We start from the raw sequence: 26,266 nt of genomic DNA on the forward strand, positions 1-26,266 counted from the left end.
CAGACATATTTAATACTTAGGGCATGTCTCCATACTGTTTTGCTGATACTGAGCTTCCTGGAAATTGTATGTCTGGGACTCGTGGGGCATTGAGCCCAGGCTAATCATCTGTGTTGACAGGCAGGCTATATTTTATTGGGCTTAACGCCACTTTAATGTGGTCATGTAGATTCCAGAATAATTTGTAGATATGCACATAATCAGAGGAGCTTAAAGTGGTGCTCAGTTTCTCTGTCCAATTCAGACTGCATGGCCTTTAAAAAGGCCACGAAGCAATATCTCTTCCAGCGTGTTCTGTGCCCCAAAGGCCAATGCAGGACAGGGAGATTTTGAAAGGACACAAGAAAAGCAGAACCAAAGTAAGCACCAGGAAGGAGAGAAGAGAGGAGAAACAGAAGTAGCAAAGGGGATCTGTCAGGTGCAGAGACAGCCGTCTTTGACATAGTTGATTTCTTATAACACTTAGCATACATTTAGGTGCAACAGTAAAGAGAGATTTTCTGACACCAAGATGAGTTATGTTTGCATTTGCAGCATGTGTCTATTGGGGAGATTGTATTTCATATTGAGCTATGGCAAACTGAAATTGTTTTGTAGGAAATATGTTTTTAAATAAATTTTAATTTTAAACTAAAACATCTTACTGCTTGTTCTCAGCTATGTTCATGTTAAAAAAAAAAAAAAAGGCAGCATGCTGCAGGTGTACTGCAGTGTTGCTTGGATTACTACTTCTCTTTATTTGTCTGCTTACTTTCTGAGAACCTACTGAACACGTGCTTTGGTGCTGTTTGAAGACCCCGTGAGAGGCAGGGGCTGACTGAAAGCTTTCTGTTATGCCAAAGTGAGTGACCAGAGTGCAGGAATTGAATAGCTGCTATAAACCCATTTAACTTTGTCATTTATAAATTATTTTACATGCCATCTGGAATAACAGTGGTGCCACAGTTTACAGAAACTGGACCTGAGGTTCACATTGAGCAGTAAGTGTGAAGTATTATTAAGCAATTATAAGATTTTAAAGGCTTCTCTGATTGAGTGGCTTAAAGACAGATTCTTAGGTTAGAGATGTTTTAATTGAAACACATTGACAGCTTGTCTTTCTTTGCAACGTGTTTGTCTAAGTTCTTTCTGTGTCTCTCCTGAAGTTCTTAACATTATGTGAATCATGCTGTGATTGAGCCTAGGACAAGACAGCCAAGGTCACCTGCTTCATGGGCAGGAGGTGATAGCGCTGTTCCCTGACAAAGTTTCTGTTGGAAAACCTTCCCTTGGGTGTAAGTGTGATATGGCAGATGGGGCTGACGAAAAGACTTTTTATGTTTCAGTTGGAATAAAGCTATGTAACACATAGATCCATTCCCACATCTCTCCAGCTTCAATGGAGCAGATCCAGCCTTTGGTAGAGGCGGAGTTCTGGCTGGAAGCAGTCTTAAAGGACACCATGAGATGGGCACAACCAATTCAGGACTAGATATTCTTCCCCTCTGGATGCTACTTTTCAAAAGAAAGAAAGAAACAAACAAAAAGATTTTTGCAATCTGAAGAGAGAGCCATGGGGTGGCTGCAGTAGCAGAGATCCTCTTCACAAACTATGCTCCCCAAGAAATCCTGGGAAACTTCCCAAGTCCCGACAGGGAGTGACCATGCCGCTGCCACTTCATGACCTTGTTGGACTCTTCTTCCTCTGGCCTTGCTAGTCTTTAGTGCGTGAATGCAGCCATGCTAAGGTAACTCAGTGAGGCCTGTTGGGGCAAACATGCGAGGACTGTGCCACACAGCCAGTCTCTCACCTGGCTCCGTCCTGCTTACTTGGCCTGCTCCCAGTCTTGTACAGACTTTTCCCTTGGTAGCAGAATGGTGTCTATAGTACCACTGCAGCTGAACAGGGACAGACTGGATGAGGAGACATGGTTATTTTTGGAAAACCTGGAGAAATCTTCCTAGTGTTTAAGCCATAATTTTGCTGTCCCCAATGATGGTCTTGCCAAATCATTGAGTTTGGTAATCTTTGAACTCTTTCTGCTTTGAGAATGAGGGGGATATTTTCCTCTTTTTTTTTTTTTTTTTTAACAAATTCCTATGTAAAAGGCATTGGGTAAATGTGCTGTGACTGTCACTGTGACTCATGCCTTTATGAGCAAGAGGGAATGTAACTAAATGGCTCAACATGTGGGTGCTCAACATACACTAGCTCTGGGGATTTGATGGGAAATGTCACAAGAGAGAGACTGTAACCCACAAGCTTTTGCCATTTCTGTGTTCTGGGCATGGATCTACTGGTGTGCTGACATGGATCTTTTAAGTTAGACGCATTGCAGCTTAAGCTCTTCCTAGAAAGCTGGTAGTGAAGGCAAGTAGAATTGAAAGACTTATGGGTGTTTGTCAGTTATAAAGCATGATTTGACAAATGGAGCAGATATTTATCACGTAGGAACAGCACTTAAGTCATAAACTGTTGCATAGTTTTTGTAGGAGTGCCTTTCTTTTCTGTTGAAGTACGTGGAAAGCTTATGTGCTAGTTAATGTGAAGCTGGTGGGTATCACTGGAAAACAGCAATAAAGAAGGTTTTCTGGTTGCTTGTTTTATACTGAAAAGGCAGGTCTCTGATATAACTCTACACCTCGTTTGTTGGTATTATTATATACAAGAAATTAAATCTAAGTTGCCTTGTGCTGTACATTTTAAAGTGCATTCTCAAAGTAGAACATAGTGGCTTGGATTAATGGTATTTGCTTTCTGAGTGTGTGACAACTCCAGTATGTTTTCATTACAGCTTTGTTGTATTAACAACCAATGAAATGCTTGCCTAGGTATTATAGCTACTTTTCAGACTTGAGTTAGCACTTTCTTCTGAAGACTCAAATATGTGTGCTGGGCTTTGTCTTCTTGATGAGGTGCTGAGGAGAAGCTGTGAACCTGAAATCCAGAATCATTAAATCTTGCTTTTCCAAGAACAGACGCTAATTGCCATGTAACTTCTGGCTAGTCCTTTTTCCTTCAGCTGAGGACATCTAAAATGCCGTGCACACGTGTGTGCATGTCTACCTACCAGCCTCCTTCTCTGTCTCTGTTTCACCCATTTAGGTGTAATTCTTAAGGGTCTCATGCTGCATGAGCTCATTCTGCAGCCTTCTACTCCATCAGGGCACTAAATAGGTCTCTCCTGCGTGCATCCAGCTGCATATTATCACAAAATCTCTAAGAACTTCTTATCTCTGAGACTCTTAGTCCTATGTCTACTGTGTCTGAGCTTAGTGAACAGGTTCAAAAAGTACTGAGAACATGAGCAGATAGACTGCTGTATATGTTGCACACAGGTAATGAACTTATTAGGCTTTGCATGTTTAGGACTGATATACCAAGTAATGCATATAGTCTTTTCTCTGTACACTTGATGACTTTTTACAACGTCTGAAAATTAAATCCCACTTCAAGAAGTAATTTATTTGCATCCCCCCAGGGCCACCTCCCCCCCCCCCCCCCATTTTATTTATTTATATATTTATTTTGCTTTTCCCTACATCCTCAGAAGTGATATAAGAGAAAAGCTGACACACTCTTACCTCTGCCATCACCAGTAGGTACTACTCTAAAAGCGCATAATGATTTTAATGAATTTTGTGGCTCAAAGTTGGACGCTGAAGGTGATTTGAAAGCATTCACCAGTGAAAAAAGGATAAGCCTTTATTGATAGCTAGTCAAAAGTGAAGACTTAGCTGTAATTATTTACAAATCAATTAATGGACCTTTCCTCTAACATCCTATCAGTCAAAGACTGGCTAAGAGCATAGGAGAACATTGATAAGAATACACCATGAAACAAAATCAATTGTCTTTTGTCATTTTGACAGAAGTGAGCTATACACGTGGATTAACCCAGAATGCAATATGAATATGTCCACAGGCTGGAAGATAACCCAATTTCATAAAATCAAGGTTGTCATAAGAATCCTTCATAACTGATGACAAGATTAGAACTTATCTAGCATCACAGTGGCAAGAATTAAAACTGCTTCTGGTGCAGAAATGCAAATCTTTAAAGTTAGTTTCTTCATCTTGGGAATCTGTCCTTAACGTCAGCTAATACAAAGAAACTATACCTGTATCACGTCCTTTAATGTCATATGTTTGTTACTGCAGCTGGCAGTTACATCGGTAAACAATATACATCTCTTGCAAATCACTGGTGCAAGTGTGTTTGTGATTGTGAAGAAGAGTAGTCAATATTTTTTCGCTTTCTTTTTTAAAAGAAACCTTCTCATTTAATACACTCTCATGTACAAAGTCTTTAATTCAGTTTTGGCTACGAAGTTCTGATGATATTCATATCGTAACTCTGGCTGCAGCGTGACTCTACAAAAGTACAATAGGAACAAATCTTAAAATCTTTCAAAACAGCCAATAAAAAAAACATCTGAACCACTTCTGTAATTATCAGTAGAGCCCTAAGATACTAATACTGGAGCAATGTATGTAAATGAGAAGATTTAAAACTATCAGTTGTAGCAAATATTAGTTCTTCATGTGACTGCACCATGTGAAATTCTCAAGAAATTTTCAGAATTTTACCTAGTTTTTTTACTTTGCACTCAGATCAGTAACAACAGTGCTCTGGTTTCTGTTTCCAGCCAGGCAGTGCATATTTCATAGCCTTACGATTAGGATAACTTCATTCCACTTGAGCATTCCTCATCTGCATGCGTCTGCTTCAGCTCCCTGAACTGGGTCTTCCCCAGGCTGCTTTTGAAAAACCCTAACGAAAGAAACCACTGCACACCCGCTCCTCCCCTTCCTCCTCCTTTTGTTGATTGAAGCTGTAACAAACTTTTCTGCATTTCCACAGCTTATTTTGTAAATCGTCCAAGGATCAGAGCAGTTGCTCTGCTTGTCTACTCAATTCATTTCTCAGCCTAAGATAGCTCTCAAGATTGGATCTCCTCCAAGATTTAAGGCAATAACTCTTCCTTACCAAACAGTACAAATGAGCATTGGTAAATGCAAGACCAAGAAAGCCTAAAAATTATTTAAATAAGCAGCAGGCCAAAACTAAAAGCAAAACCCAAACCAAAAGTATTAAAAAGAGTATTATCAGTAATGTTTTGTGTATGAGAACAGAGGTCAGCAGAATAACCCTTCTGTAATATATGATGCAGTCATGCAGATGACCTGGTTCCTATTTCCAGGCTTGGTCTGTACAAACTCTAGTGGTTTTCTTGATGTCCATGTGGAGAAAGCTTTGCATTACTGGTTGATCTCAAGGGTAATCATGCAGGTGGAAGCGTGTGCCATTCTGTCAGAGGCTTGGGTCCTGGGATGGGGTGACTTTTGGGAAGGCAAGTTACAGTGGACTTTCAAGTGGCTATAAGTATGTGACGAATGTTGGAAAGAAAGATAATGAAGTGTTAACTTTTAACACATTTTAACATTTTAAAACCATGAGAAGATAAAAGTGTGTGTGATGAGAGTTTGAGAACTATTGTGGGTCCACATACAGGATTCCCAAAGAAGCCTTCTCCTAGGTGCTATGCCTAAACTTACAAAGATGTTAAAGTTTTTGGAGATACTAAACATAAAAGAATATTCAGTGCAAAAATAAATGAATGAAAAGAACAAAAGTTAGGAGAGCTGTGGTTGCCCTGGTAACCATAACTCCATCAATTAATGTCAGTTGGTTTTAGCTGCTGAGTTCTTAATGTTTCCCTCTACTTATACTCATCAATAATTTTTAGATTTGATGTTTTTCTTATCTACTTTATTTCATAATTATTTATCTGTTGTTGGTAGTTTTGTCCCTACCCTCACCGAGTTGTTCAAAGACAACTTCTCTTCCTTCCCCTGCACCCTCCTTCCTCCCCAGGTGAGGCAGGGTGGAAGGGGCAGATAGGGAAATGCAGTATTGCAGCCAGCATCCAAGCAGCTTTCCTGGAATAATTTCTTTCTTAGAAAATCATTGTCTTGTCTGCAAGAAACAGAACTATTCATTTAAACTTATTACACTTCTCATGTATCAAAATGACACAATGATGTGACAATGATGTAGACAGGTAGTAACATGGCAAAAATAACTTGTTTTCAGTGCATTTGACACAAACTATTTCTTTTAAACATCAGAAGAACATTAGGTATATTTTCTGACACGTCATAACCTTGGCTTTGGTTCAGGAGTGCTGACATGAGCTGGGACTGAGATGCTTTCTTTTATTTCTACTCCGGCTTTGGCTCTTGGTCATGGACTGACATACACTTCTTGGAAAAAGCTTTATACAATACGTTTTCTAGGCAAGAATCAGTTTGCTTCAGGGAAAAATTGACTTTGAATGAAAACAAGGTGAGTAGAGGAAAAAGTGTGAAAATACAAAGCTTCAAATCACTGCTTGCCACCATCTTGAACTTTTATTTATTTATTTATTTATTTTTGCTTACCTTTGGTAGAGGAACATTTGGAAATAGCACAGCAGCAGTAATCAGCAATGGCTCTCTTGTAGAGCAGAGTTTGGAGGTATATCTGTTCTAGGTGATTTACTTGTAGCTTAAAAGCATTCTATACTTCTAGTATTTCTATCCGCTTTTGCTTGTTGCTCAATATTAAATACTGTTGGAAAAAAAACCTTGTGTCTCTGCAAAATAGTTTTGAACTGTGTTTTAAGTCTTTCTGTGTAGAGGAATTTCAGTGGAAGTAGACAAGATGCATTTAAGTAAAGTTTTGGTAAAGGTTTTTGTTCTTTTTTTGAGTGAAAAAATAAACAATAATAAAATATCTGAAAATCTATTGCAAATGTAGCTTTGTTGCTACAGAAGCAGTTGGACTATGATCATTTTGCATTCTGTTCACTCTGATAAATTAATCTGTAAGCTTTGATATGAAAGCAATACGTACTTAAGCATCAAAAGTATGTGTACATGGGACAGATTTGGATCTAAGATCTACCTCAGATCTACCTTCTGAAGCATCAAACTAAGCAGCCTAATAATATCTCATTATGAAAACATAAATCTTAGTTGACCAGATAGTTCTACATGGCTCCAAGAAGTACATTTGGCATCTGCATGAGCACAGTCTTTTTTTTTTTTTTTAATCATAGTTTTCCCAGGCTTTTTCCCCAAATTACTGTACTATAAAACTTCTGAACAAACTCAAAAGAGCTTATCTTCCAATAACCATCTTAATCTATATTTGACCACCTAAATAAAATATTTTTGTATCCAGATTTGCAGATGAAGTGAACATTTTTACCTCTCTCTATATTTCGGATGCACAGGATACTGGGAATCCAGACATGGTTATTGTTTGGTTTAGTTTGCTGTTCATGCAGCAAATCACCCTTCTTTGACAGACCTCTAGGTTTAAATTTTAGATCTGTGCTTGCTCAATCCCCTGGGCTTGTTTGAAAATATTAAACATTTTTATAATAGTAGTATTTCACATATAATGCCCTGAAGATCTAGCATTTTGCTTTAACATCCCAAGGAAGAAATGCTCTTGACAGCAGACTAGGAAATTGAAATATAAACTTGTAGCATAAATCGCATACAAGTGCAAACTGGTATAAGGTGATGTAACACCTTACTTTTTCTAGTAAAATGAAGTGAGGAGGAAAGATGTTAATTACCTTATAGTTAAACAATGACACGTGATTAACAGCAGCTATATTTTATGAAATCTTTTTGAAATTGTAGTATTTTTAATGTATCAATAATCACTTAAAAGCATAAGCCAGCCTAAGGATGGCTTTTACACAAAGGAAGACAGCTTTTCCCGCTGCCTTTGATAAAATTCCCTAATTGTATGTGAGTTCTGGTCTGTGTTGCTATTAGTGTTAGAAAACTTGTTTTACTTCATCTAAAACCCATTTGAACAATGTTAGCTCTAAGTTTTAATTCCATCTTGACTGCTCAGGACTATAAAAGAGAAACAGATACAGGTGAAGGAGACAGAGCACAAGTTTATAGGAAAAAAAAAAAGAAAGATAAAATACTGTGGAATGAAAAAAAAAAGGAGTAGGAAATGAAGGCAATATAGAAAGTAAATAGGAATTATGGGAAAGGTGCATGAAGGAACAAAGGAAGGGCAAATACCAAATTTTAAACTTCTGGCACAATAGCTTGTGCTGTAGGCTATACTACTGCTATCTTTTGGGTTAAGAAGAATTTTGCTGTTGCTTATACATGGACTAATATACAATGTTATGAACTCAGATAGATTGAATCAAATGAAAAAAAGAGTGTAAAATAGGTACTAATCTTTGACTTCAGGTGTTACAAGCTTAAAACAGAGTTGAAGGATTACAGATCCTCAAACTTTTGCTGAGATGTACTGGTGTATAAATGACACTTCACAGAGTCTGTATTGTAATCCCAATTATCAATATTACGGGTTTATTGTTGGCTTAAACTTTAGGGAGCAACCTCATACAGCAAGCGTGGTGTGCTTTTACAGTTGCTCATTCTAGCCTTGCGTCAGGATGGGGTTGCTAGCAGACACTAGTGTGGATTGTGCTGCAGTGGTATTTGTTACGTAGGATTATTCTGTGTTGCTGCACTTACAAAATGTAAAAATGCAAATGTGGCGAAGTTTTCCTACAGCTGTGCAATATGTTTTTGTCCCACAGGACGAATATGAACAGGTGGAAGGACATGAATTTTAAAACAACAGAAGGTAACAAGCCAGCCCAGCTCTGGCACCCATAAATGTGGCTGTGGGAATACAAACAAATTACTGTGGGATGAGTTCATTGGGTTTGTGGTACATTCATAGCATTGGCTACTGCCTCAGTACATGCTTTTGACTTGTGGTTAATGTGAAGTAGTCTGTCAGTGAGTGAATTCCTCTACACCAGAGGTGTGCATGGGGCAGTTCCCTAGCGTGCCTGCTGGCCTGTACATTCACATGCTCCTTGTCCGGGTGCTTGTGCTGTGATATTGGCAGATAGCATTGTGAACCCTGCATCTTAGTACATTGCATGGCTTGAATGAGCGGGTATGTTTCAAATTATGTTTAACCTGATGAAGACAGAGTTCTGTCATGCCTACACCATTTTGTTTTATTTTTTTTAAATTGGGAATTGAAGCTAAATTTCAAATTCAAAATAGACAATAAGGTTGGTTGGTGTATTTGGCTGTCAAAAAACTGTAAAGTTGGCTTTGGTCTAGCTCTTATTTTGTGCCCCAGAGTACCTTTGTAGACATAAATTAAAGCATGCAAATACCTACTTGATCTGATGTTCTAGTAGGTAATTAGGTATCTTTTCTGGAAAAAAAAACTATCTGTAGCTATTCCCTTGAGGAGAGGAATAGAAGGAGAGAGAGTTATAGAAAGTAAGAAGATAATGTTTTAAATTACTCTATGGTGTTGTACTAGTGCAAACCATTTTATGATCAATCCCTGCATTCAGAAATTTGATTCACATTGTTAGTTGGAACTGCACAGGGAGTGTGATCAGAAGATTTTCCATTTCAGCCCAGAACAAGTAGATAATGTTGCCTCATGATTTTGAAGGGTTTTCTGTCCTTCTTGAAAATTTACCTAGGGATTCCTAGGGAAGAGTAAAGATATCACTGGTAATGTGATCTAGTTACCTAAAGAAAATGGAAAGGTCTTAAATGCAATCGTTGTAAGTATTGGACAAAAGTCATTATTTAAATATAAAGTCATGAAGGAATAAATTTTCAAAGTATTGCCTGGAGGTTTAGGTATACTTTTTCTTTGTAGTGAGAGGAATAGTACATTTTAGACCTTGTCCTGTATTTGAAAGTGCTCAGTAGATGAGATCTGAGGGCATGTGAGTTTAGAAAATATTGCTTTAGGAGGTCCAGATTGAACCTTGAAAGCTATGTATAGTCCTCAAAGCCTGGCTTGCATATTCACTTTCCCTGTCATTTCAAGGTGAGGAGAACATTGTTTGCTTGCAGGCTTTTCATTAATGTTGAAAGGAAATCACAAGAACAAACAGCTCTCATGGTGGTTTGAATTTCTTTATATAACAATCCATGTAAATAGTTGTGCATATCCAAGCTAGACATAGCTTTAGGGCTGCAGTTAAATTGCCAGCCTACATGCCCATTTCACTAAAGTTGGACAGCTCTGGGTTATGTGCAGCACTTGCAGTTATATGAGTAATGTTTAGAAAAGCCGCTTATTCTTTCTGGAAATAAAGGCTAGATGCCAAGTGGATGGACAAGTAGTTTGGATGAGAGGCTGGGGGGAGAGCTGGGCAACCCGTAGAAAACCTATCCATTTTATTCCTTATGAACTGCTTTCACCTTGGGGTTGCTCTTAAAATATTGCACAAACAACTAAGCAATGTCTTTTAGCCAGCTGCCGTAGCCATTCCCTTTGAAGCAGATGTGCTACCCAAGTCTGCCAGCACACTCAAACATCAGTGAGTGATCTTGGTGTGCCTTTGGCTTATTAGGAGTGATGCTTGCTACTGGATTTTCATTCTGTTTAGAGACAGAGCTACTATAATGAGGTCTTCTTTATCTGCTAAGACAGAGAGAAAGGCAATCGTAACTACAACAAAATAAGCTGAGCACAGTTTACCTGAGTATGGGGGTCCATGGTAAAACAAGACATTTGCCCACCCAATAAACCAAGTTCAAGAACTACTTGCAAATCCCTAAAGGGGTCAAGGGCTTCTCTCTCAGGTGTTGGGTATTGAGCAACCTCTGGTGAGTGGCCATGGCTGATGAGATAAAAATTAGCTATAAATGACTGACCGCAGACTTTTCATATCGTGTGGTTACCCAGCTCTGAGTCTGGCTTAGCTGGCTACATACCCACTCTGCTTGCTGATGCCCAGTGCAATGAACTGTATTGGTTCTACTGTGTTTTTAGCTGTCAATGGAAGAAGCGACAAGTTCAGACAGAAGTGCAGTTTGCAACAAGAAGAATACTTGGTTCATGGTGACAACCAGGGGTGCAAGGGCATGGCATCTAAGGAACCAGTTGCATGGGAGCAAAAATTTTTTCTCAAGCACTGAGGTAGGTGCTGCTGTTACCAGGACAGCAAGGCTGCTGTCAGTCTACAGTACCAAAGTTATGGAAGCAAGTGACTGGCTGCTGGGCTGCAGGGAAACCTTCACCATATGTCCTTGCCACCAGTGAAGCCACAGGGTGCTGGTGGCATGCTGTAAACCCTCTCTGTCCCTAGGCAGAGGTCCACAGCGCATGTACAGCATGGAGAAACTGCTGTTGGAGTGACATGGTGGAAAACAGCTCTTGCTTGCATGAAATGAACAGTTTTAAGCAGGAAGGATTAAGGTCAGGATGCAAGGACCCCTCCCAAGAGACGTTCTGGGGAGCAGAGGAAAGGGGAGATCAGCGTGGAGACAGGACTGAGGGCTGTAGTGGTAGGGAGGAGAAAGGAATCCTGTGCAATCTGGAAGAAGGAACAAAGTAAAAGAGGGGATGCAAAGCAGTGGTGGGACAGGGTCCCCTGCACCGGTGCTTAATGAGATCTGGTGTATAGATTGGGAAGGGCATGAAGGCATGCAGCAGCTACCTGTGCAAACATGGGAGCCCTAGTAAAGAAGTGCATCGTGCTGTAAAACAACATAAAACAACAAGCAGAATCACAACAGAAAGTGTAAAACATGGCAAATAAACACCCTGCAGTGAATGTGCATTATTTAGTGCTAGTATTGACCTGACAGGCTGTTGCAGCTCACTGGTTTTGGTCATCAAAGTGTTGTACCATGCTTCTGAAAGCGGTGGCTGAGCTGTTCATGCAAGCCTCTGCCCTCTCCAAATGTGCAGGGCCATTTTTTCTTCCAGCAGCTACAAGTGCATCTTGTATTAGCTTTGAGTGTTCCAGAACTAGCCATAGCAAACACTCTGGGCTGGGTTTGAAGTTGGTGAGACCCTGACGTGAGTGGCATGTGGGATGGGTATCCCTGCTTACTGCACCCTTGTTTTGCATGGGGGAAGTGTGGTAGATGTTTCTGCTGTGGAGTAAGATTGGTGAAGATTGTGTGTGCAGTCTGTGTGCTTGGCTTTTTGGACAGTGAAATCTATAATGCTACAGAGTAGTCCTTTGGCAATACTTTCAAGATGTGGAATAGTAAGACTTTAAGAAAATACGAACTAAAAAAGGTCCTTTAACAGTGCTTTCAAATGCATAAGGTCTTTGCTCTTATCTGTTGAAAAAAAAATAAATGTGAGATAATCAGGGTGAAAGGGTGTCAAAATACTTGTGAGTAAACAATAAAAGACTGTCTAAGCATATGTAGTCCTGTGTGTAAATCAGATTGTTTATTTTGAGGTTATATCCTCAAAGCAGCTGCTCACAATAGCTTGTTGTACCGGTTCTACAAGATTTTCTGAAAGAAAATCAAGATACAAAGCTTAGTTTGCTGCCAACATTTGTTTCACGCAGGCGTCCTGCGTCTTTGTACCCTGTGCTGGCAGTCTTTATGTTTTGAGAAGGAACTTTGTTTCTCTTTCCCAATGAAGAATAAATGCAGCGCAGGACCAAAATAATGGGGGAAAAATGTTTCTTTGCACTTTTGTTTTCCTTTCAGAAGCTTGAAGTTAGGAGGAAGAAATACTAGAAACTGAGCTAAGTGCTTTAGAGCACGTTTAGCTATAATCGTTCATATACACACATGAATCTCTCTCCTTTTATTACCAGCCCTCCATGAAATGTGGAGATTAGCACTAGTCATGCGGAAGCGTTTAAAAATTCAAGCAGTGACAATAGGAAGTGTCAGACAGTAATGGAATAAGTACAGCAAAATTACAGAGACAGCAGCTATTCATTAATAAATTAGAACCTTGTAGGTTATTTTTTATTTTATTTTTTAATTTTTTTTTTAACTGAAGGGCTCTAACATGCAGATGATATTCCTTTGAAAGTAACTTTATGCTGTCCCTCTCACCCTGTTTGAAAAATAATAATAAAAATCCCTTTTTAATCATAGACTGAATCATTTATTAATACTCCCGACCATGTGTTTGGAAGTAAATTTAGCACACAAGAACTGGAACCACAGCCACCTCCACGGGACAGGTGGGGAACTGTGAGGTGCAACCCCAGGCATGGGGCTATGAAAATAGGGTGAGCAAGAGCAAGCCGTGGAGCAGCGCTGTCCCTTTCTCCTACTCTCTGCTTAACTGGAAACACTGGTGTTGTGTGCAACACAGCCAAAATGTGATGTAAGGAAGGACCAGCTAAAGGGCACGATGCACTGGGGTAATTTTGGCGGTGCTACTGGGAGGTATGGGGTGGCGTTCCCCTGGTGCGCAGCCCAGCCCACGGGCTCGACGTGGGATTCCCTGCCTTGTGACTCAGTATTTGGCAGGGGACAGCCTCGCCGCCCCCCTCCGTTTTGGGCCCGTGCGCTCGGAACACCGCCCGGGTCGCCGCGCTCATGTTTTCCATCTGAAAGCACCGAGGGCGGCTGAAGCGAGCGGGCCACCCAGTGCTTCCAGCCAGCAGCTGCGGCAGCGGGTCTCGCCTCGGCCAGGGCCGAGCGTGTTCTCACTTACCCGCATTCCGTATGGGTGGCCGCGGACCCCTCGGGAAAGCGCATTTTCTCACTATCTGGAGGTGGCAGCTATTGTCTGCCTTTCCAGCTCTGCTGCTCAGAATGGTTTTCTGCCGCTTCCTGCGTCTGCGGTGTTGTGTGCGTTTAATGGTCTTGAAACAACACATAGGAGAAAACCTTTCAGATCTGCAGCTCTGCTACAGAGCTCTGCTTAATGAGAAACGCTTGTTTTCAAAAAGTTTTTTTATTAAATAAAATCCCTTGTTCCTTTCTTCATCCCCTGCCCCTTTTGCTCCTTCTTTTTCCCAGCTGAGGGCTAGAGGTGACTTCTGCATGCAACATAGCTTTCTGATCATCTCTCTGAAGGTTAAGTCCCCCTGATCTTCCGTACAAAAATGCCACTTCTTATTAAATTTTTATGAACTAAGCTTATTAACCCGACTTTCATTTTGTGTAAACTGTAATTAAAGTGTATGAAGAATTTGACTTGCAGCATGCCCTTCTGGGTTGATGGTTGAGTCTGCCTTAGCAGCATGGATCAAGAGCACACTGAGACACCGATTATTTTTTTCTTTAAAGGAGGACTTGGGTCATTTCATGGGGGGCAACTGGAGCCTCTGAAAGAGGAACCTGGGAATGCTTTTTCCTTTTGGCAAGATTTCTGCAGCCACATGTGTATGGTATGGATCTCTGGCTGGAAATGAAGGAACGAGCTCAGCTCACAGCCTGCTCTAGCAAAGTCAACGTGTTCCTAGTCTCCAAATAGCTGCTTTATTAGGTGATGTTTTAAATTTCCTTCTGCCCTTTTTTTGGAGGGTATTTCTGAATAAGGTAGAGAGGAGTGACATTATCTGTGACCCTACAAGAAACGTTGCTAGAGCAAAGTGAACATTGTTCTGAGAAGCTTGCAAGGACAAATTTGGTTGGAGCACAGGCAGGCTGCTGAATTTCAGAGATTTGAGACAGGCTGGGGAGAGGCCAGTGTGTGTGTGCAGTGCTGGTTTGTTTCTGCACTCTGACTTTTAACAGTTACCTCACCATTTTGAGTGCTTATTTCTACCACCCTTAGGCCAATCTAGTTATTGTAATAGTTATACATGTTTGCAGATAAATCTATGATAAAAGCCTTTTTGTACATTTGTAGATGTCTAAAGGCAAAACTGCCATCAGAGACACTGCTCAGCTTATTGCCAGTTTTCTTCCCCCAAACTCCAAAAATTCATGCTAAGATAGCCAGCTGGTAAATGATAATTTGCCAGCAGTATTTGCAGAATTGTTGTTGTTGTGTAACTTTCAAGCTACATTTCTTTATACATTATAATCACCTTTGGACTCTACTTTTTTTTTTTTTCTTTCAGTATTTTATAGCCATTTCAGGGGAGGAAAATACTAAAAATAAAATATGATCCATGTTTAACATGACTGAGCCCTCCTCCAAATTAAGAGTTGAGAGAATTGTTTTAAGTAACATGGTTTTTAAGTTTGGATATTGTTGATAGCTGTGACTGTGATGCTGACGCTAGCAGTAGATAGCAATTTCCACCTTTTTTTTTTTTTTTGGTGGCTGATCTGATTATCTCTGCTTCTGCTTCTTTACACTGTATGCAGCCTGCTCTTTACAACCAGGATACACATATTGAATGGAAAGGCTCAGTGCAGTTGCCCTTGTAGTTTTAATCTCCCCTTGCCAAGGTTTTAAAAGCGAGTCTGGTGTGTTGTTGACTTAAAAAAAACATAATATTAAAAAAAAAAAAAACTCACTGGGCAAACTATATGTAATGTATGAGCTACAGTGTGTCCAGTCCCTATGTGTTAAGTGCTAATCCACTCACTTCTGGGGGGGCAGAGTTAGAGGATGACTGCTGATTATTTTTCTTGTGGAGTTTTGTCCCTTTGGGGGGGTTTCTTTCTTATTTCCTCTCATTCTGCATATAAAATACCCTTGGCTGGTTCTGTTCATAGAGATCCCCCCTCACAAACAACTGAAGCTGATAACCGCTGGCACCCTCCCTTGCATCCCCGTGCCCTGGCCACAAGACTACTGGCTGGGTGCTTGCCTCAGCGCTGCTCCTGGCCTGTTATTTTGGAGGGCAATCAGTTTTTCCCCCTTGATGTCCTGATGAATTCACTGGCTACAGATGGCGAGGGTATTTTCTTGTCCCTTGGTTTCTGATCCATCCTGTGACTTCGGGTACAGCGAGACAACAAAGCTTGACAAGGGGAAGAGGTCTGCTTTTCCCATAAGAGATTGAGCATGGCCTTTCATGATGCCCCTTTTTTTCCAGATGTAACCAGATGTGGTGTTTCTGGTGAGAGGCTCTGGGCTAGCCTGTCATGTCAGTGCAGTCATGTCTTTGCACTTGAATTGCTTCTGGTATGTGCCTTAATTAATTAATAGTGTAATCTGTCCAAAGAAGCCTCCTCTCTCCTTAGATAGAGGTTTCTCATTTAAAACGCAGTAAGAGTGTTTCTTTTGATGCTATTCTTCTTTCCCCTGTGCAGGGGCAAGCCAGCATTGTTGTGCATGCAGTGTTGGCAGGGAGTTCCCTCGCTGTGGCCAGAGAGCAGGAGCTCTGAGCCGAGCCATGGCAGACGACCTTGGAGGAATTGGGCTGTGTTCCTAACAAGGCACCCCTTTTTTTGAACAGGTGAAAACCCACCTTTCTGCCACACCCATGTATAACTTGTCTGGGGGCAGATGTCTGTCAGGGCTGCTTTTTGCTGTCCTGAGAATATAACAAAAGGTTAGCAAAATATTTAAACTGTAACATATTCACAGTCTGAGTGCACAAGGTTTATTTAAAGGAAGAGAGTGCTATTAATGGAAAGCATGTGGTTTACTTTTTTCCCCCCAAAGTGGGAATGTTACTTTGGGATTTGGCATGCTCTTCCATACAGTAAGTGAAATGAAGAGAGAAAGGTTTGGGGAAACTTTCCATACATTCATGTCCACTTTCTCTCACACAAGGTGAGAAAACTTACTGATTATTGTATTTTGTGTGCTCATATTTTACTTGCTAGCTTTTGAGCAGTATTTTTAATTTTTCCTTTACAACCAAAATATGCTTTTGTCTCCTTTATAGTAGCGATACATTGATAATCTGAATTAAGTGCAAATTATGGGTGCTGATTAGGAGTGATAGGAGAAAAAGACAATACAGCTGTTGCAAATGCTTCATGATACTAAACTGCCAATTTTAAAGTTCATTTCCTTGCATTTAAAGTGAAATGTTTAAAGTAACCATGTGTAGCTGGAAATGTTGCTATACTTAAAAAAAAAGATCATATCATACGCGATACTTGGTTGTCATTGTGTCAATTATGGCTTGTCAGGCAACATTAGTCTTTGATATCTGACATTTGTGGAAGGTTTTTATACTTCTCAGTGCTTTTTAGCACTCTCCTGTGTGTTTGGTACTTGCAGGGTTGAATAAGGTACTCAGCTCTACAGTATAATATTGGCAAGACTGGTAAAATGTTGCATGAGTCAAGCAAATGTTGTACCAGGTCTTTGCATGATCCCGGGGGAGTGGGCAATGGCCCTACCAAAAATGAGAATGGCAACTTGCAGTGTGGCATGCAGGATTTCAAGCTTTTTCAAAAAACACTGCAAGCTCTTAATTTAGAAGGTCATGCTGAGAGTGGTCGTGCCTTCCCACCCGTTTGAGGAACACAGCTCACAGCAGGAGAGAGACACAGGAAGATGGCAGTGCACAGGGCTGTCCTGTGTAACATGGGTTTTCTGCCCTTGTGTGACCTGGCACCTTGCTGCACCCATGCTGGAAGTTTGAAACACTTGGATTTCTGTTCAAGCCATTAAGCACTTTCATCTAATGAAAATAACATTCTTTTAAAAAGGAAAACACTAAACCAAATGATAACTGACTTTTCTTTCTCTGCTAATGACTTTTTTTTTTTTTTTTTTTTTTTTTTTTTTTAGTTTTGAGAGCTTTTGGAGTGCTTAGCCTTGCAAGTTCAAATTTCTTTTTTAAATTGCTTTACAAAATCACAGGATGTTTCTGTGGTAAATGTACATCTGTGTTGGCTTTCGTTGAGCTTTGGAAATAGGTCAGGAATTAAAGCTCTGGCTTTGTGGTTCTAAGGAAAGCCCTTAAGAAAGTCTCTCAGACATAAGAGGGTAAAGAGGGGTCACCAGAAATGCAGTTTGAACGTGTATAGATTGTGTGGTCTCTCTTGTCTACATGTATGTGCAACTATATTCTACACATACACGTATGCGTGAGCTTTTTGAAATGGTGCTCTCCAGTACTTGCTTAGAAAAGGCATTACTACAGGGGAAAAAAAGAGATGGTCGTGGGAAAACGTTGAGGGAAATGCTTTGCTGTGGTGGTGATAACTCCTTGTGTGCCTCAGGTTTAGCCATATGTCCTGAGCTTAGCTCTGTTGCTTTGTGCACCTCTGTGGAAAAACCCTGTGAGGCTTGCCTTTGCTGTGTGGCTGCATTGCCATGGAAACCAGCATGAACCAAACCCTCACGCTCCAGGCCTGCCTGCGAACACGCAGAGGTCACGCCGGCATCTGCCCTGCGCTGCCCTCTTGCATTTTGCAGGCACTGCTAAGATGGAGGCAGTGAGAAGAGGGATGGCAGCTTGCAGGGGAAGGGAGGAGGAGCTGAATTGCCCAGGGAGCGTGAGTGGCCAATAAAGTGTGGCAATAGTACGATCCAACTATTTTGCCCAACCCCCAGATATTACTGGTTTGCTGTAGTTTGATATATGTTGCTTTTTTGATCTCAGAAAAACAGTGGAAGCATGCAATTGCTTCTACAGTGGTGGGAGGTGCTGGGGTCCTTTCTTATCCCCTCGCTCTGGGGCTCAGAAGGGCACTTTGGAGGAGCTCTGGGTGAGCTCCAGAGGGTGCACTGGTGGAGCAGGGCACAAAGAGTGGGGGAGAAGACTGTTGATGCTGGAGTTAAACCTGGACATGGTTTCTGTAGCTTCTCCTTCAACATTTAAATTAATTAAAAAAAAATAAAAGCCTTAGGGGGAAAAACAAACAAACAAACAAAAACAAACAAACAAAAAGAAAAAACAAAAAAAAAAACAAGCAAGCTACAGAGAAAGGATGCAAAACAAGATCCAAGCTTTGGTGTAAATGGAATTCCCCTATTCATGTCCTTCCCTTCCTCCTAGGGATCTTACATAGCAGGATTACCATGTGTGAGAGACTTTTTCTGTGCAGCAGAATAGGAGGGCAGAAGGAAAATAGGATGGAAGGAGAGAGAAGTGTTTTTTGTTTTTTTTTTTTTTTTCTTTTTCTTTTTCCAAAGTGCATTTTAACTTTCCTTTGGCATAAGCATCTTCTTCTCTCTCTCCCTAAGTCCCTTATTTATTAGACCTGTGAGTTGCCCTTCAGCAATGTCATAACAGTGTGGCCTTTTGCTACCCTAAAACATTAATTTCCAGGCAAACTGTGTAAGTAGGCTGTCTTCACGGTGTGCACAATTGTTCATTTTTGTGTGCCCAGGTTACTCTGACCCTCTCCTCCTTACCTTTCTCCCTGCCCCCAGGGCTCTCCGCATGTACTGAGATGCAGCACAGCCAGGAGAGCCCCTGGCCCCTGAATACTACCTTCAGATGGAGGAGGGAAAATAACATCTACAGGCATGGTAAGGAGGACCTGTTTCTTTGTTGTGAATATTGCTGAGTTTAACTGGCAAAAGGTAAGCATGGCTAAAGGTCAAGAAATCTGAGTATGACGTAGACCATGGTTAATGTACTAAATCAGTGCAGCTTCAAAGGTACTTCTCCCTCTCTGTAGCTCTGGCTGTCTTTTTCCTGAGGTGGCTGAATCAAACCAGACTATCTGGCTGGGAAGATGGATGTATTAGCAAAATCCTTGCTCCATGTTTATTTCTTATCCTGCCTTCCAAGCAATCTGTGGAGCCTATGGGCAGCCTGCCGTCATGTCAAAATACTTTAAGCATGGCCTCTTCCTACCTTGTTGCACCCTTTTACCTCCTCTGCTTGCCCCCTGCTGATTCAGATGGCAGCATTAGTGTGATGACAGTCCCGCACAGTTCTTGATAGAGTGCATGTGCCAAAGCCAACCACAATTATCCCCCCAGCTCGTGATCCGGGCTGCAGGGTGAGATCATTGCCATGAGGTCACCATGCTGCGGTACCCTGTAGGTCCAGCTCCCAGCTGCACGTGGCTTGTCACGTACGTGTATCACTGCTAACCATGTCTTCATGTGATGACACACTGAACATGGCTTGCTGTCCTTTTTTCTCTGACAAGTATCCTCCCTAATTTAGAAGTCTTCACTTCTTCATGTGTTTTGTTAATGTACATTTTTTTCTGAATTATAGGTTTACTTCCCTGTACATGTCCTATCAAAAAAGAAATGAGCTGATAAAGATTTAAATATGCATTCTAGGCATGAAGATGACAACATTCAAGTTCAAAAGGAAAAAAATCTGAAAGTCAACCCTGTTTTTTTCTTTTTTTTTTTTTCCTTGCAACTTTTAAAATGTCACTGCCAAGAGCAGTGACCACAGTGGTGAATGAAGCTATGGAAAAACAGAGCTGAATCTGCGTTTTGATGTTGTTTTTATAAGATCTGGTCCCCTCCTTTTTGAAATTGTGAGTCAGGGAAATGTGTGCACAGAAGCTCAGAAATAAATACCTGGACTCTTTTTAGAATGAAAATACTTGGAATGCATAAAGATTACCTTCATGCATGTGCTTTGTTTGTGAAATGAATTGGTGAAATTTGGCACGCTTCTTAAAGAGACCTTTTGCCAGTCTTTCCCCAAAGTCTTAGGTCATGCCTTTGCATAATGATGTGATCCATGGTGGGCAGGAATAATTCAGCCTAACTATGAATAATGGCAGTATTTGTGGTGAACTGGTCATGACATTCTCACTTGAGCATTTCTCTTTGGGAACTACGTCTTCAAGTCATGAGACTTGCAGTAATGTCAAGAGTGAGAGCAGCACAGGAATAGCCTGGGTGAGGGGAAAAGGGGACACTTGTTTTACAGGGTCCACCATAGAAGGAGAAAGGAAAGGGGAAAGGAAAAGAAAGGAGAAGGGTGAGGGGAAAGGGAAAAGGGAACAGGATAGGGAAAGGGATAGGGAAAGAAAAGAGAAAGGGGAAGGGAAAGGGAAAAGGGGAAAGGAAAAGGGAAAGGAAAGCAGAAAAGAGTGAGGGGAAAAGGGCAAAGGGTAAAGGGAAGGGGCAAAGGGAAAGGGAAAAGGGAAAGGGAAAGAAGACTTGCTTTAAATACTGACATTTCTACAGTCGTCTCTTTGTGATACTCTCTCCACCCCCAGATATTCTCTATGTCTGAATCAGCACGTGTCTGCAGCCTTGTGCACAAAACCCACTAGAGTCCCAGTGAGGGGAAAAACAACTTGTAAGGAACTAGGTGAGCAGAGAAATAAAGGGGAAGCATCAAGTTGGGAAGAGCTTCTCAGTAGTCCAAAAACCCACAAACTTAAAAAACAGCACATGCTTTTAAACATGCTGGAATCAGACACAGTACCCCTGATTTGGATTATCCTGGGCAGAGGAAGAAGAGGAGCATGTTAATTATTGGGATCATGTTTAAATAGGGACACTATGTAAACACTGTCATGCCAGAATGAGCTACTTCCATCATGCCTCGTTTGTGTCCATTGTTTCTAAGCTTTAGGTATTTGGTGTCTTTGAAGGTTAGACTTCTAGATGTAAGCTATTTATTACTAAGTAGAAAGGGATGTGTGAAAAATGCAGGCCTCCCTACTGCAACTTACAAAGGCAAAGAAGCTCCTGTGGGTAAATACTTGCGGTAGTTGCATATAGGAACAGTTTGGACACTATAGTTTTGAATAAAAACAGGTTTAAAGTACTGTGGTCATGCTGATTAGATGTGTAGGCTGCAACTGCTTTGTGTTGAAGCAAAAATATGTTTACAGGAAGACTAGTGAAATGGTAAAGGAGTATCTGTGGTTCAGGGGAGAAGAATTATTAATGTTCCAGTGACTTTTGTAAACTGAAAGTCTGGGAAGCTGGTTGTGGGCTAAGAAAACCACAAGTAATCAGGCTTGGTTTAAATTCAGTCTCCCCAAATTTGTTTAAATATGTGAGTAGGAATCCAAATATTGTGGTGACAGAAGAGCTGACACTCTTTATGTCCTTCACATATTTCAAAGTCGTGTTGCTGAAGACAGTATAGTGACTGTTTTGGAGATTTGTTTCCTTATTGTACCATTTCTTTTTCACTAAGGATGTGGCTTCGACCAGTTATTTACTTACTTGCCCTCAAACAGGATTCCACTTTTTTTAATACCTTTCTTTTCTCAGTTAGTGCCCAAAGCACAAGTCCCCAGTATTGGTTTCTGCAGAAAGTCCAAGGCTGCAATTCCACGTGACTCCAAAAGGTGAAACATTAAGAAAACAATCATGATGTCTGATTTCTTTTAATCTGCTTTTATTATGCAAATAGTCTCTGTGTTAGAATATCCTCACTGGTAACCCCTTTGCAGTTATCAAATGCCTCTGCTTTCTTTCAGTTCTTAACCAGCTGTAAAAGACATTTTATTGCCTTGTATATTTTTCCGCCGTAAAACTCACCACTTCTGTAGATTGCTTCAGTGCTACTTTACAGATAGCTCAAGAACGGGGAGTTTTTAAACATTTAGTGTAGGCAGTGGCCAGGTACACACCGACTAGTATGTCCAGAGCAAGCAGCATCCTGCCCAGGGGTTCCCCCGGCATGACGCCATGGTCCATGCGCCGTGCCGCCGGCGACCGGCTGGCTGGTGCCTGCTGCCAGAGCTGCTTGCCAGCAGGCATGGCTCCTGCTGAGCCTCGCTGCAGGGTGTAACGTCTTTGCAGTCAATTAACAACGTTGCTATTTAAAAAGGTCCAGATTCCTTCCTGATTCGGCAGAGCGCTTCAATACATGTTCAAAGTTAGGTACTTGATTAAAGTTTTCTGTAATAAAGATGTGAAGTCTTGTGCTTGAGGATAGACAGGTAAGTGCGTTCCCAAATCAGGGCCTGACATGTTACAGTTCTTAGAGGTTTCCAGGAATCTTGAATATCCTGAAATACTGACTTTGCTGCTTTCCAAGCTGAGTATAACCTACAACTGAAAAACAAACTCAAACCGTATTACTGTGAAATATTCCGGAAAGCCTTTTAAAATACATTTTCCAGTCATTACTGAGGCTTGTCTAGTCAAAAACTGTTTACATTTCAGTAACCTTAAATAAATAAATAAAATGACATAACCCTGGTTTTCAGGAAACTGAGTTTTTAAAATATAAATAAATAAATAAATTGGTAAAATGAATAAATTCTAAGTAGAGGGAGAAAGAAGCCATAACTAATTGAGTTGTTAGACATGTCCTGACTGTAACATTTCTCACATTTCAAGGTGGTATTTTATGGCTTGCTGCCTGTGGTCAAGAAATGAGTTTTAGGAGAACCAAAATCCAAGTTTTCACCACAGTATTTTATTTAACAATGTATACCAATTTCCCTACGCTTATTTTCTAATGTATAATGCCCAGTTACACACTTATTGTAATATCCTACTGATAAAGTATTAGAATATTTATTAGAAAAACATCTTTGCTCCAGTCCAGATTGTTAAAAGCAGACTCAAAGCTATTCTCTGACTGACTGTGATTGATATGTACATATAACCACTGTGTTGCTTGTGAGAGTGGGTCTACCCATCTTACTACGAGGTCTAAACTTGGCATTTTCTGTAACAGTATACTAAACAGTCATAGTTCGTTATTTCATCTTCTGCAATATCTGATCTTCTAATATTCCCCATTTGTACTAATATAGTACAAAGCTCCAGCTGACTTCAGAGACTTGTAAACTCAAGACCCAAATAATTCTTAAACACCATTTGTGGTAAGGCAAGGCAGGAGTCACAGATCAGGGACTGTCTCCAGTTCCCGCTCTAGCTTCTCTGCGTATGTTTTGGGGGTAAGGCTCTAAGCCTCATGCCTTACCACATTTATTTCAGAGATGTTGTGCTTTTGTTGGTGCAATGCTTGAAAGCTGAGAGGTGCAGGTTCTGGAAGCAATGAATTCCAGAGGGCTGGGGCAAGCTCTGCTACAAGTCTGGCCCCCCAAATCCACATCCTACTAGAAATTCAAATGAAGTTCATTGAGAAACTTGTCTTCCTTTCACTTGCCCCAAACTTCCATACATTTCAGGTGAAGCATTTGGGGTTCAATCGTGCAAGCTGCTTTTGATGAAAATGTTCCATTTCCAGCCCCTCCCAGACAGGGGTGAGCCTGAGCTAGGAGACTGCATTAGAAAACATGCAAACTCTGGAAAAGTTTGGACCACATGTGAACTTTGCCACGGATCAGATATAAATAATCCTGTTCAGAACCTTACAGCACAATTGAAACAGAGCTTTTGAAGAGACTGAACTTGGATCATGGTTTTATGGCTATCTCTAAAATATTTTATTGCTGTTTTATGACACCAGGGTGTAAATTATGGGGCTGTAAAAAATTGCAATGTGAAGGTTTTATCCTTTGCTTATGTACAAAACATAAATAATGCCATTTTGGTTTTAGGCTAATATATATATATACACATATATAGTGAAGCTTTGGAAGCCATGTGTATTATAGAAGGGTTACTTTGAACACTTTACTCAATATTTTTTTAAGTGTAGGTACATGGTTTGTGTCAGTTGGTAGTGTGTAACTGTTTTCAGTCCACTGATATAGGTCAGAGAAAACAGAATAATGAGGGGAAGAAGGGGGGGGGGGGGGGGGGGGCGGGGAAGTGTGTGTTATATGTGTGTAAATACCATTAGTGTGTAAGTAGCATGTAACACTATAAGGATCAAAGAGGAAAAGTCTTTTATTATATGAACTAGTATAACAGAAAATTTATTTTAGAAGCACAAGACCTTGTTCAGGCCTGAAACAAACCTTACACAGTTTGTGTGTAAATATAATGAACTGGTTTATACGCTATGTGCACAGGTACACACGTGCTTACGTAAATGCAGTTAAATATATGCAGCAACAGCTACAATATTGACTTATTTGTCCTATTGCATGTTCTCTGTTTTTAGATTAGGGTTGGTAACAAATGAAAATGTTTAGCCTTCTACTACTTTTTAAAGCTAACATAAAACAATATAATTCAAGGAATGTGTTATGCTTCTGTGTTAAGGGAATTAAAGATATATTCCCTTTGGTTATGACTTCACCAGAATTCATCAGTAGCTTACCCTGGCTTTTATCTCGTTGGCTTTGTTGCTGGTACTCCTTCAGATTTTGTTCCATCCCATGTTGATGCGATTCATCATCATTTCCTTCCACTGTCTCATGCTGAGTGACCATGGGCAGAAAACTTGTTTTCATCTGCTCCTTAGTTAACATTCTTGTTCCAGTAGACTCACTCAGACAAATTATTTCACAAGTTATGAAAGTTATTTTACATTTGTGAACTCCATGTTATCCTCCTGCCGCCAACCTTGGTATCAGTGTCCTTTCCAGTCTCTGAGAAAAATGTTGTTTTATACCGATTGGGATGCTACTGAGGTGTTAAGCATGGTTCTCTTCTCTTCTCTGGATCTGGAAGGACTAGGGTGAGACGTGTGGCTATAGTGGTATGAAATATGTGGTTTCTACTGGTTCTAAGTGATTATTGTTCAAACTTCTTCTAGGTAATGTCTTCACTTTGCTACAAGATGCAGATGGATCACTCTTTGCCAGCTTTCAAGGCAAATATTGCTGTATAGTCCTTGCCCTCAGCAACATCCTCAGTGTCCTGGTGATGGGTGCTTTGAAAGGATCGGGCAGAAGAGACGTCATGCTGCCTCTGCACATCAGGCTCTCTGTTCTGTAAGTACACTGGATAACCTCCTGGCCACAAGTTGGCATTTCCAAGTTTAACTACAGTGTTTTGACTTAAAAACATCTGGAAATTTTCTAGTGATTTTGATAGGATTTTATGCTTTTTAGAGAGGTTAAACTTTATATCTAGCTAAAATAAATATAAAAGGAACTTCTATGTTGATTTATTAGTTCCTATAATCAGCAGATGCTCCTGTATCACAAGTATGCCATAATTGACAGGCAGCATCTGATAAAATTCATTATTTTGCTTCTGCTTCTAACAAGAAAGGGAGGAAATGCTTTTGGATTTATTCAAGATACATTTCCTAAGACCTGTAATATGTCTAGTGGTGTCTCTACATATATAGAGAGGGGGATGCTGAAATATTATGTCAAGAGGTGTACAACTTTTCCAGAGATTTCCAACTTCAAGAGCAATGTGTCTGCAACCCAACTGTACTTAGTTTAGCTGAAATAAACATTTTGGAGAAGAATCTAGCTGAATGGTCATTTTTGGTCTGGCAAAGGGGAAACCAACAGAGTGCCTGTTATTAGTTTGATGATGATTACTGGAATTGACCAGTTTAAGGGCAATTTGCTAACTGTTTAAAAACAAAACTGGTCTTTTTGGGTCCTACTGTGATTTAAAAAGGGAGGAGCTCTAGACCACATTTTTTTTTTTTAAATATAAATAATAATATAAAAAGTTCCCTAGCTGAAAACATTATTCAAACCCCACATGATGTGGGACTTGGGGAATTAACAGTATGATTCAGGCATACAATTTTCACAGTCACTCCCACTCGTGAGAATTTTCCTTAAGGTATAAAACTTCTTTCCTGCACTTGGTCAAAAAAACAAGACAAACCCTCCTTTCCTTTTTTCCTTTTTTATTTTTCAACTGGAAGGTAAGAAAACTGAACCTAATAAACCTGACATTGA

General features: G+C 40.5%; 1 protein-coding gene across 21 annotated transcripts in view; it reads left to right on the top strand.

Annotated features, from left to right (window-relative positions):
• Positions 1–26,266, top strand: part of LOC308188779 (uncharacterized protein) — a 293,230-nt gene that overhangs the window by 176,923 nt on the left and 90,041 nt on the right. For 12 of the 21 annotated variants that reach the window (XR_013945738.1, XR_013945739.1, XR_013945740.1 and 9 more), the window contains 4 exons: positions 19,017–19,115; positions 20,786–20,880; positions 21,798–21,874; positions 25,153–25,330. Coding sequence is in view for 2 of the 21 variants with exons in the window: in XM_080578191.1 (XP_080434317.1) it covers positions 19,113–19,115; positions 20,754–20,880; positions 25,153–25,330 (308 nt within the window). In the remaining 19 variants the exon portion in view is untranslated. Of the gene's footprint in view, positions 1–19,016; positions 19,116–20,753; positions 20,881–21,797; positions 21,875–25,152; positions 25,331–26,266 lie in introns of all 21 variants that reach the window. The other 9 variants (XR_013945745.1, XR_013945746.1, XR_013945747.1 and 6 more) reach the window with 5 other exon arrangements.

Source organism: Anser brachyrhynchus, assembly GCF_964034855.1.
Source record: "Anser brachyrhynchus genome assembly, chromosome: 2".
In the NCBI taxonomy this organism is placed as follows: domain Eukaryota; kingdom Metazoa; phylum Chordata; class Aves; order Anseriformes; family Anatidae; genus Anser; species Anser brachyrhynchus.